Source organism: Dasypus novemcinctus, chromosome 3, assembly GCF_030445035.2.
Source record: "Dasypus novemcinctus isolate mDasNov1 chromosome 3, mDasNov1.1.hap2, whole genome shotgun sequence".
In the NCBI taxonomy this organism is placed as follows: Eukaryota; Metazoa; Chordata; class Mammalia; order Cingulata; family Dasypodidae; genus Dasypus; species Dasypus novemcinctus.
Window position 1 is genome coordinate 45,448,944 of NC_080675.1, and position 14,208 is coordinate 45,463,151.

The 14,208-nt window shown below is 44.1% G+C and overlaps 1 protein-coding gene across 2 annotated transcripts in view; it reads left to right on the forward strand.

Annotated features, from left to right (window-relative positions):
• Positions 1–14,208, forward strand: part of SPTB (spectrin beta, erythrocytic) — a 131,490-nt gene that overhangs the window by 66,399 nt on the left and 50,883 nt on the right. For both annotated transcript variants that reach the window (XM_071213871.1, XM_071213872.1), the window contains one exon: positions 13,894–14,045. In XM_071213871.1, coding sequence (XP_071069972.1) covers positions 13,894–14,045 — 152 coding nt within the window. The remainder of the gene's footprint in view (positions 1–13,893; positions 14,046–14,208) is intronic.

A 14,208-nucleotide genomic window follows, 5' to 3' on the forward strand; every position in this document is an offset into this window, starting at 1 on the left:
TCTGGAACTGAGAGCCTCAAACTTAGTTTCCACCTCGTATTTATTGGAAACTACCAAGCAGCTGTTTGCTATTAGAACTGCAACATCATGTATAATAGGGAACAACTGCAACATCTACAATAGAACAGGTGTAACATTTACAATAAGGAACAGGTAAGCCAGTTTCCCACAACAATTTGGTGAATCCATTTTGGAGCACTGCTACACAGCATGGATTACAGTTTACATTGTAGTTTACACTCTCCCCCAGTCCATTCAGGGGGTTATGGCAGGATATATAATGTCTAGCATCTGTCCCTGCATTATCATTTAGGACAACTCCAAGTCCTGAAAATGCCCCCACATCACATCTCTTCCCTCTCCCTGCCCTCAGCAACTCCCATGGCCACGTGTCCACGTCAATGCTACGGTTTCTTCCATTGCTAGAGTCACAATAGTTCTATAGTAGAATACCAGTAAGTCCACTCTAATCCATATTTTATTTCTCCATCCTGTGGACCCTGGGATGGTGTTGTCCACTCTACCTCTGAATGGAGAGGGGGCTTAGATCCCACATGGCTGATGGATGTGATTTTTTAAGCTCACTCTGTCTTGAGTATGGAGAAAAGGTTGTGAGGAGGCTGTGAAGAAGTCCAGGAAAGAGAAGATGGCAGCTGGGGCCGGTTTGGGGACATAGATGAGAAAAGTTGTCCACCTCACCTCTACCGTAATGTGTCCTGCTACTATAACAGGCTTTCCCTAGTGGGTGACCTTGGCCAAGTCACTTCCACTCCAGGCCTCAGTTTTCTCACCTGTGAAATGAGGGACTTGATCTGGATGATGTCAAAGGCACTTCCAGCTCTGACATCCCTGACGGCAGCTGCCTGTGCACCATTTTACCCTAATCGGTGTGGCTTTGCTTCTGGCTTGCAGAAGGGAATAAGTTTTTTTTTTTCAGCAAATCAGTCGTTCTCCAGAAATTCTCTCTGTTCATTAAAGGCTGAGCCCAGGGCCATCCTGATCTCAGCAGCCTCACATTCTCTGAGGTTAGCCTCTCTATGCAGCCACCACCTGCTTGTGTGATACCATCCCTGATGTTTGTACTGCTGCTTACTGTTCTGGGTGATTTTTAACTGAATTACCTCTTTGAGCCTCTCAACCACCCTTTGAGGTAGGCAGGGCATCAAAAGCTATTACCAGCCCCCTTTACGGGTGAGGATGGTCACACAGCCAGGAAGTGTCCTGCAGTGGCCAGGCCAGGGCCAGAATCATCCCCGGATTTCGAAATCGTCGCAGTGCTATCTGGGCTACAGGGTTTGGGCCCTCCTGAATATGCTTCGACCTGTCTCCACCTTTGAACCACACCTGAGACGCTCCTTCCCATTTTTCCTTCCACAGGTACCACCAGCCTCTCGAGCCTCTTTAATCAAAACTTTGACATCAACTGATTCTTGTTCTATGGTGTTTTACAAATCAGCTCCTGACATTTCATCTCCATAGTCATCACGTCAGTGAGGCCCTGTCACCTCAAGCAGAGACTTCTCTGCAGCCACTACTTAGCTGGTTTCCCCAGCTTCAGTCTCTCTTCTGGTCCATCTCATTTACACAGGGCAGTTAGAATCAAATGTTTAGTGAGGTGTTTCTTAAGTCCTCCAGGCTCTTCCTTACCTGAAGTATGCAGTTCAGATTCTCTAGACTGTCCTTCAGCTACTTTGCTCTGGGTAAGTTAACTACTTCTCATCCCCACCCCCAACACACACACCTATAAACAAACACTTGCTAGTTCCACCTGAGGGATTTGAACAAGACTTCCTCCCCACCTTCCCTGCCATTCTAAAACCCTTTTCATCTTCAAACCTCAAATCAAAAGTACCCTTGGGAGTGGATATAACTCAACTGGTTGAGCCCCTGCTTCCCATGTACGAGGTCCTGGGTTCAATCTCCGGTACCTCTTAAAAATACCCTTAAAAATTTTTTTGATTTAAATTGGCCCAAATGTGATCTTTTTTCCTTTCACTGCAGTATATAAAGACTGTATTTTATTTAAAAAGGTAATAGGGTGATTACTTTTATTCCTTTTAAACATTTTTCATTACACAAGAATATGCATTTATTATAGAAAAGATTAGAAACACAAATTAACGAAGAAAAAATAGAGATAGCCATGGTTAATGTTCCACATAGATCTTTTTCATGTCTTTAGATATATAAAACTATGTATATATGTATTATTAAAATTTTATCTATGACATTATAATATAGGACCCTTTTTACTCAGTAGTATACAGTGAATATCTTTTCATGTCAATGAATATGCAAATTTTCATTTTTTTTTTTAAGATTTATTTTTATTTATTTAATTCCCCTCCCCTCCCCCAGTTGTCTGTTTTCTGTGTCTTTTTGCTGCGTCTTGTTTCTTTGTTTCTTTGTCCGCTTCAGAAGCACGGAAAGTGTGGGCGGCGCCATTCCTCCGCAGGCTGCTCCCTCCTTCACGCTGGGTGGCTCTCTTTATGGGCGCACTCCTTGCGTGTGGGGCTCCCCTACGCGGGGGACACCCCTGTGTGGCACGGCACTCCTTGCGCGCATCAGCACTGCGCATGGGCCAGCTCCACACGGGTCAAGGAGGCCCGGGGCTTGAACCGCGGACCTCCCATGTGGTAGACGGGCGCCCTAACCACTGGGCCAAAGTCCGTTTCCCCAAATTTTCATTTTTAATGGTTGTGTGGTCTTCCTACTCTAGTTAACCAGCCTCCTAGTTAACTAGGATCCTAGTTCAACTCCGATCACCTTTAAGTCAGGCTTTACGTCTTAGGTGCTTTGTTCTTGTATTTAAATTTGCAGATCTATACTAAGCATCCTGCGGTTCTGTCTCAGAATCAACCCAGCTGGATTGTAAAGCCTTAAAGGCCAACTAGCTGGTCACAATACTAGTGTCATGAAAACTGATTGGTTGAAAGAAAAATTCCTCCCCAAACTAATGAGGACAGGAAAAGCGGAATTCATGCCACCCACGTTTTTGTGATGTGTCCCCTGAGGGTCTGCTTCTATGGGATGTTTTATGAAGGGTTGGCATCAGTGTCACCAAGGTTTGTGCCAGGCTCATGGGAATTAAAGTAGAGCTCGCTCAGCCTCTCAAGCTCTTGCCTTCCTGGCATGTGGAGGAGAGAAATCCCAAGTGGTAATGCTGCAAGGGCTCAACAACAAATGATTGTTTTCCAGGCCCAGACCCTGGTCCAGGCTGGCTGTTCACGGACCTCCCATAGTGCATTTCCCCTACTTTTTTTTAACCATTTGGTAAAATTGCAGATGTCCTGAAGAAGGATACCTTTTTGACTCTTCATTAGTCATTTATTCTCCAGGGTTTATGAGCTTTATTTTTCTATTTTTCTTAATGACTTTCATTGTTTTCTTATTATAAAAATAATACATGTTCATGGCAGACATTGTTTAAAAAATAGATAAGCAAAAAGGAAAGAATAAGTCACCCTCCATCTTGCTACTCAGCTATAATAACCGTCAGCGTTAGCTTTTTTCTATGCATATAGGTTTACAAAACTAGGATCATATTATATGTATGATTTTATAATCTGAATTTTCCCTTAAAATGTATGTCTTTTCCTATTGTTAAGTTATTCTACAACCTTATTAATACCCTCATGAAAGTACCAAATTTATGTTGAATATTTAAGTTGCTCTTTTCTATTCTTGAAGCACATCTTTAACAGAGAAAAAAGAGAGGGGGAGAGGCATTAAGCACCCAAGGAATTTTGTAGGAAGCAGTCGCAGGAATAAATGGTCCCAGAATTGGGAGATGAAGGTGCCAAAGATAAGCTTATTTTTCTTTTACCATTTAACTTAGGAACAGTCGATGGGAAACAGGCTCCAACTTTTATTTATTTATTTATTTTTAAAGATTTATTTATTTCTCTCCCCTTCCCCCCCCACCCACCCCAGTTGTCTGTTCTCTGTGTCTATTTGCTGCGTGTTCTTCTTTGTCCCCTTCTGTTGTTGTCAGCGGCACAGGAATTTGTGTTTCTTTTTGTTGCATCATCTTGTTGTGTCAGCTCTCCGTGTGTGCGGCACCATTCTTGGGTAGGCTGCACTTTCTTTCACACTGGGCAGCTCTCTTTACGGGGCGCACTCCTTGCATGTGGGGCTCCCCTATGCGGGGACACCCCTGCATGGCATAGCACTCCTTGCATGCATCAGCACTGCACGTGGGCCAGCTCCACACGTGTCAAGGAGGCCTGGGGTTTGAACCATGGACCACCCACATGGTAGATGGATGCCCTACCATTGGGCCAAGTCCGCTTCCTCCAACTTTTAAAAAAGCCCCAATGGAGACTTATGATGACTAACTTTCCAGATGCCCAGAACATCAGGTGGTGAAGCAGGTACCAGAGTGGGCAGGGCTAGCAACTTGTGTGCAGATTGCCCAAAAGGGAGAAGGGCACTTGAAGGAAGATCTGAGAGGAAACCTCCAGAAGCTGTAACACAGGAGAGGGAAAGAAAAGAAAAACCTTGATCCCAAGGGGAGAAATTTATGTTTTAAAACCCTTGAGGAGAGCCACATCATATATATGATTACATTGATATGAAATGTCCAGAATAGGCAAATCTATGGCAGTGGAAAGAGGATGAGTGATTGCTTAGTACTGGGAGGTATAGGAAGAGAGGAGGGTGAAATCTAAATGGTAAGGGGTTTTTCTTTATAGTGATGGAAATATTCCAAAATTGACTGGGGTGATGGTTACACATGTCTGTGAATATAATAACAGTCATTGAATTGTAAACTTTAAGTGGGTGAAGTAAATGGTAGGTGAATTATACCTTAATAAAACTTTTTTTTTTCAACTCTGTAAGGAATATTCAGATGGTAAGCCCTCAGAGTAGCTGTGTGGTGATTGAGAAGGCAGAGTGGACTTCCTGCCCTTGGGACCCACAGCCCTCATTGGTTGGCTTGTCCTGATGGAAGGAAGGGGTGTGCACATCCTCTCACCAGCCTTCTTTCTGCCCTCCGCCTCCTGGGCTGAGGGGATTGAAGATGCTACTGAGTTCTGCCTGGTAAAAAATTCCTGAGGCAAGGAAACACAAAAGGACCTGGGCTATCCAGGAAAGAGGAGGAAAGAAATACAATTTAAAATTTTCTTTAGAAAAAGAAAACATTTATTTCTGTACTCAATAAGTAACTTATGCACCTGGTGGTAAATCTCAAAAGATATAAAAGGGGCAAATAATGATACGTTTTTCTTCCACCTTAGTTCCCCAGGCACCCAGTTCTTTTCCTCTAGTCAGCTGGTGCTGTCAGTTTCTAAGAATATTTTATGCACATACAAGCAAACAGTATATATCATTTCATCCCACCTTTTTTTTTTTACTATACAGTGTTCTATATTGTCCTTTTTTCATTCAATATATTATGTTCCATATTAATACATAAACAGCCTTATCGTCCTTTTTATAGCTATATAGTATTCTATTGTATGGCTATAGCAATCTATTTAATCAGTCCTCTATCAGTGGACAATTAGGGTATTTCCAGTCTTTGGCTCTTTCAAAATACAAGGAACAATCTTATATGTAGGTTATTTTACACATGTACAAGTATATCTGTAGGAAAACTTCCTAGAAGTGAAATTACTGAGTCGAAAAGCATGTACATTTATAATACTGATTGGTATTGCCAAATTGCCTTTTGTAGTGGTTTCCCCAATTTATAGCCTCTCCAGCAACACAAGTGCTTTTTTCTCCTTCATCTTTGCCAACATGTTATTTTATCAGACGCATTGATATTTATCCATATAATAAGTCAATAATGTCTTGGTTTGCTTTCATTTTGCTTTTTGACTTTAAGTATGAAAAATTTTCAAACATATACAAAACAGTAGAGAGAAAAGCATAATGAACCCATCACCTAAATTTAAAAGTTGTTAACACTTTCCCATATTTGCTTATCTATTTCTAGAATTGAAGTTATCTTACAGTACATTGAAGATCATCATGACATTTTACCTCTAATTACTTCAGAATGCATCTCTGAAAAATAAGGACATTTTCCATCTAAACATAATACCATTATTATTAATACATGTGATAAAATTAACAGTAATTCCCTAAGATCATCAAATACCCAGTTGATATTCAAATTTTCCCAGTTGTCTCAAAAATGTCTTTTATAATTAGTTTGTTCAAATTAATTTAATTCAGGACCGTGATTTAGATTTAGTTTAGTTTTTTTACTTTTAATTTGTAATTCTTTTAATTTGTAATTCTGAGTAACCCTGAATAATTTTTTATACATTTAAAAGTTTTTTATAGTTTATTTTCTGCTAATTCTCTTTACATTCTTGTGCCCATTTTGCTATTGGATTGTTGGCATTTTTCTTATTAATTTGTAGGTGTTTTTACATATTAGGTAAAATAGCCCTTTGTGATAGGACTTACAAATATTTTCCCTCTTTTGTTTGACTTTGTTTTTTATTTATTTATTTCTCTCCCCTTCCCCGCCCCCCCGCCCCCACCCCTCCGTTGTCTGCTGTCTTTTTCCATTCACTGTGTGTTCTTCTGTGTCCACCTGTATTCTTGTCAGCATCACTGGGAATCTGTGTCTCTTTTTGTTGCGTCATCTTGTGGCGTTAGCTCTCCGTGTGTGCGGCACCACTCCTGGGTAGGCTGCGCTTTTTTCGCACTGGACAGCTCTCCTTACGGGGCGCACTCCTTGCACTTGGGGCTCCCCTATGTGGGGGACACCCCTGCGTGGCAGGGCACTCCTTGCGCATCAGCACTGCGTGTGGGCCAGCTCATCACACAGGCCAAGGAGGCCCGGGGTTTGAACCCTGGATCTCCCATGTGGTAGGCAGACACTGTATCTGTTGAGCCAAATCTGCTTCCCTGTTTGACTTTGCATATCGCACTTTTTTCCCCACCCAATTTTTTTTTCAATGTAGTTGAATTTTCGATCTTTTCTTTTATGGCTTCATTCTTTACAATTTGGTTTTTAACCCAAATCAAATTTATACTGAAGTGTGAGGTATGAATTCAACTTAATTTTTTCCGATGGCCATCTGACTTTGTCATCACTCTTTACTGAAAAAAAATTTCTTTCCCTTTCATATATGAAATGTGCCACCTTTATCAGTTATTAAATTCCTATATAGGGGAGCGGGTGTAGTTCAGTGGTTGAGCAACTGCTTCCCGTGTTTGAGGGCCTGGGTTCAACCCCCAGACCTCCTTAAAAAAAAAAAATTCCTATATGTTCCATTGATATGTATATCTGTTCATATGCTAGTTGGACAGTTTTATTATTACAACTTCGTTAGCTTTCAATATTTGATAGAAAAAATCATTTAAGAAAATTAGTTCTCTTTCATTATTCTTCTTTTTTTAGAATTTTCCTGGCTACTTTCATTTGCTTATTTTTCAATGAACTTTCTTTTTTAAAAAAAGATTTATTTCATTTATTTATCCCTCCACACACTTGCTTGCTGTCTGCTCTCTGTGTCCGTTCACTGCGCATTCTTCTGTGTCTGCTTGTCTCCCTTTGTTGGGTCATCTTGCTGCGCCAGCTCTCCGCGGGTGTGGGCTGCCAGCTCGCCCCGGGCACAGGCCAGCTTGCCTTCACAAGGAGGCCCTGGGACGCAAACCCAGGCCTGCTATGGTAGACAGGAGAAGGTTGAACCCTTCTCTCAATGAACTTTCAAATCTTTTGTCTAGTTCCCCCTACCAAAGTATCCTATTGGATTTTAAATTATATAATTTAAATATATTGAAAATAATATTAAATATATAGATTCATTGAGGGCAAATGAATAGTGAGTTTTCCATTTGTTCACATCTTTTGTGAGTTTCAGGAGACTTATAAGGTTTTCTTTGTATAGATTTTGCATGTTTCTTTTCAATTTTTTTTTTTTAAGATTTATTTTTATTTTATTTCGCTCCCCTTCCCCCCCCCCCCGTGTCTGCTTTCTTGTGTCCATTCACTGTGTGTTCTGTGTCTGCTTGCATTCTTGGGTGGTACCAGTAATCTGTGTGCCTTTTTTGTTGCGTCATCTTGCTGCATCAGCTCTCTGTTTGTGCAGCGCCACTCCTGGGTGGGCTGCACTTTTTTCACATGGGGTGGCTCTCCTTGTGGGGCATACTCCTTGCATATGCAGCTCCCCTACATGGGGGACACCCCCGTGTGGCACAGCACTCCTTGCGCACAGCAGCACTGCATGTGGGCCAGTTCACCACATGGACCAGGAGGCCCTGGGTTTGAATCCTGACCTCCTATATAGTAAGCAGACGCTCTATCAGTTGAGCCACATCCACCTCCCTCTTTTAAAATTTAATCTAAAATACATTGCTTTTTTGTTATCATTGGGCATCTTACAAATTAATATTTTCGGAATGACTATACCCTCATTGGTTCCTTTTGCCTCTAAGATAAAATCTAAACTTCTTAGCCTGTCATTTAGGGCTTTCTACATCCTGTATAAACCCTGGTTTCCACACATTTTCTTCTTACATAGAGCTGCTCAGTGGCCTCTGAACAAACCTTGTCCTTTTATGCCTCTCTGCTTGGGTTCATTCAGTCTCCCTGGCTGAAATGGCCACCCCTCCTTTGCTGCTTGTCCAAACTTTGTCTTCAACATCTTGATGACTCCAATTAGAAATTACTTCTTTTTTTTTTTAAAGATTTATTTATTTATTTATTTATCTCCCTTCCCCCCCACCCCGGTTGTCTGTTCTCTGTGTCTATTTGCTGCATCTTCTTTTTCCGCTTCTGTTGTTGTCAGCGACATGGGAATCTGTTTCTTTTGGTTGTGTCATCTTTTTGTGTCAGCTCTCCGTATGTGTGGCGCCATTCCTGGGCAGGCTGCACTTTCTTTCACGCTGAGCGGATCTCCTTACGGGGTGCACTCCTTGCGCGTGGGGCTCCCCTACGCGGGGGACACTCCTGTGTGGCATGGCACTCCTTGCGCGCATCAGCACTGCACATGGGCCAGCTCCACATGGGTCAAGGAGGCCCGGGGTTTGAACCGGGGACCTCCCATGTGGTAGGCGGACGCCCTAACAACTGGGCCAAGTCCGCCACCCAGAAAATACTTCTGTCCTCTTTCATTCCTTGAGCATTTATTATTTATGTCATTTATCTGGTAATTAATCTAGTATTACCTTCTGACAGCTTTTGTATTATTAAAATACACTGCCCTTTACTTCTTTTGTGGTTGTGGAATTAACTGAGAGTTTGTGTCTCTTCAACTAGATTGTGAGACGCTCAAGGCAAGTGAGCCTGACTTATGCTCTTATGTTCCCCACAGCACCTGACAGGGCGTTGCACATGGACATATCAGGAAAAATAATGATAATCAGGATGGTTAGCACTCAGGGCAAGCTTTCTGTGTGGTAGGATCTGTTTTAAGCACTTAACTTATTAGTGGATACGTATTTGAGGGTTTGGATTTATTTTTGATTTATTTGACCTCAGACTAAACTTTTGAAGGGGGTGTAAAAGAAAGGCAGGCCACCCAGTCATGACACCAGACAATAATTCTAACTAGCAGCTGGCCAGAGAGGAAGAGGAGTTTTCTAGGGGAAGGCTTAGTGTCGGGAGAAATGGCCACTGCCTGGAGAAGCAAGAGGCGCGGATGTTTCTGAGGCTCCAGAGTCTTTGAGGCGGACCGTGCTGGTGGAATCATCTCCTTTCCTGCACTGGCAGCAGCAGGGCTCTGGAAACAAGGCCAGGCCTCCTTCCTGCAGCGGCTTCTGCGGGATGGCCTGGGTGGCCCGCCTGTCCACACCACCAGGGCTCCCGGCCCAGCTGGCTCTGGCCCACGCGCCTCTCCTGCACTGGAAGGCTCCCTGACCGCTGGGGCTGCACCAGGCCGGAATGTGCTGAGCTCGCCATGTGGAGCAGCCTCGGTGAAAGGGCTAATGGAAATTAATCCTTACCCCTGGGCCTTTTCTCTCCTTGTCATCATCATTAGTCTCTCGACCGTGTCTCAGAGCTGCACAGCGTTTCGGGCCGCTGGGGCCGCTGGGCAGTTGCAGCCCAGCCTTCCAGTACAAGGCAGTGTGGGGAGGCCGCCTGCGTGTCCTCTAAACCTGTGGGTCCAGGGAGGCATCTTAGTGTGTTGAAGACTAGGGCGCTCTCAGGGTGATTTTAGAAACTTTCTGCACCAATTTATGTACTAGCCCAGCTGCCTAAGATTAAATTCTGGGTCCCCAGCTAGAACTTTAAGAAGCATTTCCTTATCCTCTGCCGAGCTCAAACAGGTCTCAGCACACAGTATTTGGATTCTTAAAGACAGAAAACGGAGGAAGGAAGGACTTTGGCTTTTTAATAATCCACTTACCTCTAAAGGTGTTAACAATTTTTGCCCCTTGATCAAAGGATCCATAAATGATATGATGGGTTAGCAACCTAAAAGATCTGGTTTCTAAAGAAAACCCTTTGGGACTGTTGATGGCTGTTGAATCTAAACGTGTCCCTCAGAAAAACACCATTACTCTACCCTGGTACGTCATCAAATGTTACCTACATTTTGCTAAAGCTGCCCTTGAAATCAGGAAATCAGTTTAATTCCCTGCAGGAGTGGTAGGACTTTTCCCCATGAAACTTTTCCCAGAGATCCAGAATGGATGCCATTTTAACTTTATTTTTATTTAAGAATTGTGTAGTCTGCAGTAATATTTTTTCTCTGCCTGGAGGTCTTAATTAGATAGCTCCATAGCATTTTCTCTATATGACTCAGGCACTCACCATATTTATAATAGAGTATGTGTACCTTATGGATAGGGCTGGCTTTCCTGTCCTCGAATGCCCCACCTCCACCCAGAGCCTGGTACCTAATGGTTATGCAGTAAACATTTGCTGAATGAATGAACAAACGAATAAAGGGACTGAGTTCCTAACGCTAAAATAGCCATGAAGTAGGAAGGCATCTGATGCTATGAGCCAAGAAACTGCCAGGATTATACCCTGGAGGCAGTGCTGACTGAGCTTTTCTTTCTGTTGTTGCTAAATTAGATATTTAATAATTTAAAAAGCCAGCCCTGCCACGTTTTGGGGCTAGCGGAGCACACATTCAGCCTGCTCCCACAGCGCTGACATCCCTCCTGGCCAGGCCACTCTAAGTCTGCCCCGGCTGTGACCTGCCCCCTCACACCCTTCCCAGGGAACCTCGACAGGCCCCAGGCCCAGCCGCACCACCCCGACAGCTCCCGCCCTAGTCTTCAAAGCAAAGTGCCCAGAGACTGTTGCCACAGGCTGTTAAAACCAACAATGGAGTGAGTGTGGCTCAGCTGAGCGCCTACCTCACATATACAAGGTCCTGGGTTCAAACCCTGGTACCGCCCTAAAAAAACAACAACAGCATGAGGCCCCACTCCTTTTTCTCTCTTCTTTCCCTTTGTTTATGTCTTGTTTCTTTTTCTTTCCTGCCACTCTTCTCTCTCTTTTTGTCTTTCTCCCCTTCCCATTCTCTTCCCTTTCTTTGTGCTATTCCAGCCTCTGTGCACACTCCAGCATCTTGTTCGAGAGTCCCTGCCCTAACTTAGACAGGACAGCAGCATTTATTTGCATAGAGGTGCTTAGAGGTACCACCTACCTGAACTGCTAAACTGCACAACCTTGGGGTTGTGGTGGAGGCTGATTCAGGTGGGGTGTCATGTCAGCTGCCCACACCTGAAGTTTGGGAACCCCTGCCTGCCATTCTGGGGGTGAGAAAGATAGTAAGATAGTAAAATGTAAGTGCTAGCCCCCAGCCCAAGCCTCCGTCATCATTACCTCCTGTGGATCCTCTTTCCTTGCTCATCATTGTCTTGTACTTAGCAGGGACTCTTTGAGGGCAGGCATTTTGTTTTACCTTTATGGATTATCAGGCCTAGCACACATAATAGGAACTGAATAAATGTTTATACAGTCAGCCAAAATACAGCTATGGAGCATGTATTAATAAGTCAGCCAAAGGGGTGCTGACACAAAGAACCAGAAATCTGTTGGTGTTTATAAAATGTATTTATTTGGGGTTGAAGCTTACAGTTACAAGGTCCTAAAGAGTTCAACTCAAGATACGATAAGAACTGAATGGACTGGGAGAGAGTGTAAACTACAATGTAAACTGTAATCCATGCTGTGGAGCAGTGCTCCAAATATATTCATCAAATGCAATGATTGTGCCACACAGATAAAAGAGTTTGGTGATGTGGGAGGAGTGTGGGGGAGGGGTTGGGAGTGGGGGTATATGGGATCCTCTCATAATTTTTAATGTAACATTTTGTGTGATCTATGTATCTTTAAAAAAACATACATTTAAAAAATCTATTACAATATTTTAAAAAGGTACCATAAGAGGTACTTCCTCACCCAAAGTCTATTGCCACTTGTTAAAGCAAAATGGCAGGTGACGTCTGTGAGGGCTCAGCCTTCCTCTTCCTCTTAAGGCTCCATGGTCCCAGCTTCTTCCCACCTCAGCTGTAGGCTGGCATAAGGCTGTCTCTCTTCTCTGGGGATTGTTTCTTTCCGGCCTCAGCTGCTCTGGTCTCTTCACAAGGTCAGCTCTAAATTATTAGGCTCATCTTCCCAGGGCCACAGGATCCTCTGTGTATTTTCTCTGTGTATCTACTTCCGTATGAGAGTCTTTTATCAGTCCACCCATGGCTGGGACTCAGCCTTACATGCCCTAATGAAGCAAAGCCCTAATCTTGATGTAATTTAATCAAAGGCATTTCAGCTGAATCTAATACAATCAAAGGGTATCATGCCCAGAGGAATAGACCAGTTTACCGACATAATCTCACTTTTTGGAATTCATAAATAATCTCAAACTGCCACAGAGCACCTACTATGTGCCAGGCTCCATGCCCTAAAAACAGAAGTGAATAAGATACACAGGGTTCTCTGAGCTCAAAGAGCCTACATTCTTGCAGGAGAGACAGAACTTCAACTATATAGGATGTGGCTCAACAGATAGAGTGTCTGCCTACCATATAGGAGGTCCAAGGGTTCGATACCCAGGACCTCCTAGCTCATGTGGTGAGCTGGCCCATGTGCAGAGCTGCTGTGTACGAGGAGTGCCGGCCCACACAGGGATGCCCCTTCATAAGGGTGCCCCCCATGCAAGGAGTGGTCCCTGCAAAAGGAGAGCTACCCAGCGTGAAACCGCAGCCTGGCCAGGAGTGGTGCCACATACACAGAGAGCTGACGCAGCAAGATGACGCAACAAAAAGAGACACAGATCCCCACTGCCGCTGACAAGAATACAAGCAGACGCAGAAGAACACACAGCGAATGGACACAGAGAGCAGACAATTGGGGCGGAGGGGGGGGGGGTGTGGGCAATAAACCTTTTAAAAAGCGAGAGAGATAAGTGAGGGTCAGGGCACACAAAGGGAGACTTAACTTAGGCAAGGGGGTCAGGAAAAGCTTTCCTGAGAACTATTGTTTACAATGACCCCTGAAGGACAAAGAGGAGTTAAGTCAAAGGGATAGAGTGGGGTTGGAGGGGCCAAGAGAGAACACTCTAGTCAGAAGGACTATTAGTTGGGTGGATGGGTGGGTGGATGGATGGGTGGATGCCTGGAAGGGTGGATGGGTAAACTTGGCATTGAGCTCAATGACAGAATAGTAAGAACATTCCAACTGGTACAGAAAAACAGATGGCTGAATTACGGGTGTCCTGATGCTGTGCACAGAATGTGGTGGTAGTGGGAGTTATCTCTTCATTGTCCCAGTCCTGATGGCATGTGGACTTCTATTGCCAAAAGGCTAAGCTTTGATCACAAATGCTCTCAGGAAACAGGGCGAACAGGCACATGAACCTCCTCACCAGGATGGGGGGACCCTGGGATTAAGGTGAAATCCCTCTGTCCCATGTCAGGTTGACCTTGCCAACCTTGGGCACCTCACCCAGCATTCTTCTCTCCACCCAGATGAGCGGGAAGTTGTTCAGAAGAAGACCTTCACAAAATGGGTGAACTCACACCTGGCCCGTGTGTCCTGCCGCATCTCCGACCTCTACAAGGACCTGCGAGATGGGCGCATGCTGATCAAGCTGCTGGAGGTGCTCTCTGGAGAGATGCTGGTAAAGCCCCTTTTTCCTGGGCCCTGTTGCTGCTGCAGTCAGCCCCTTTTGAAAAAGACATGATCTGGGGATATCTCCAGTTTTCATGGCTTTCCATCCTTAAGACGTGAAGTGCCTGTGTGGCTGACCTGCCCCTTTTTTCCCACCCTCCATCCACCTCACC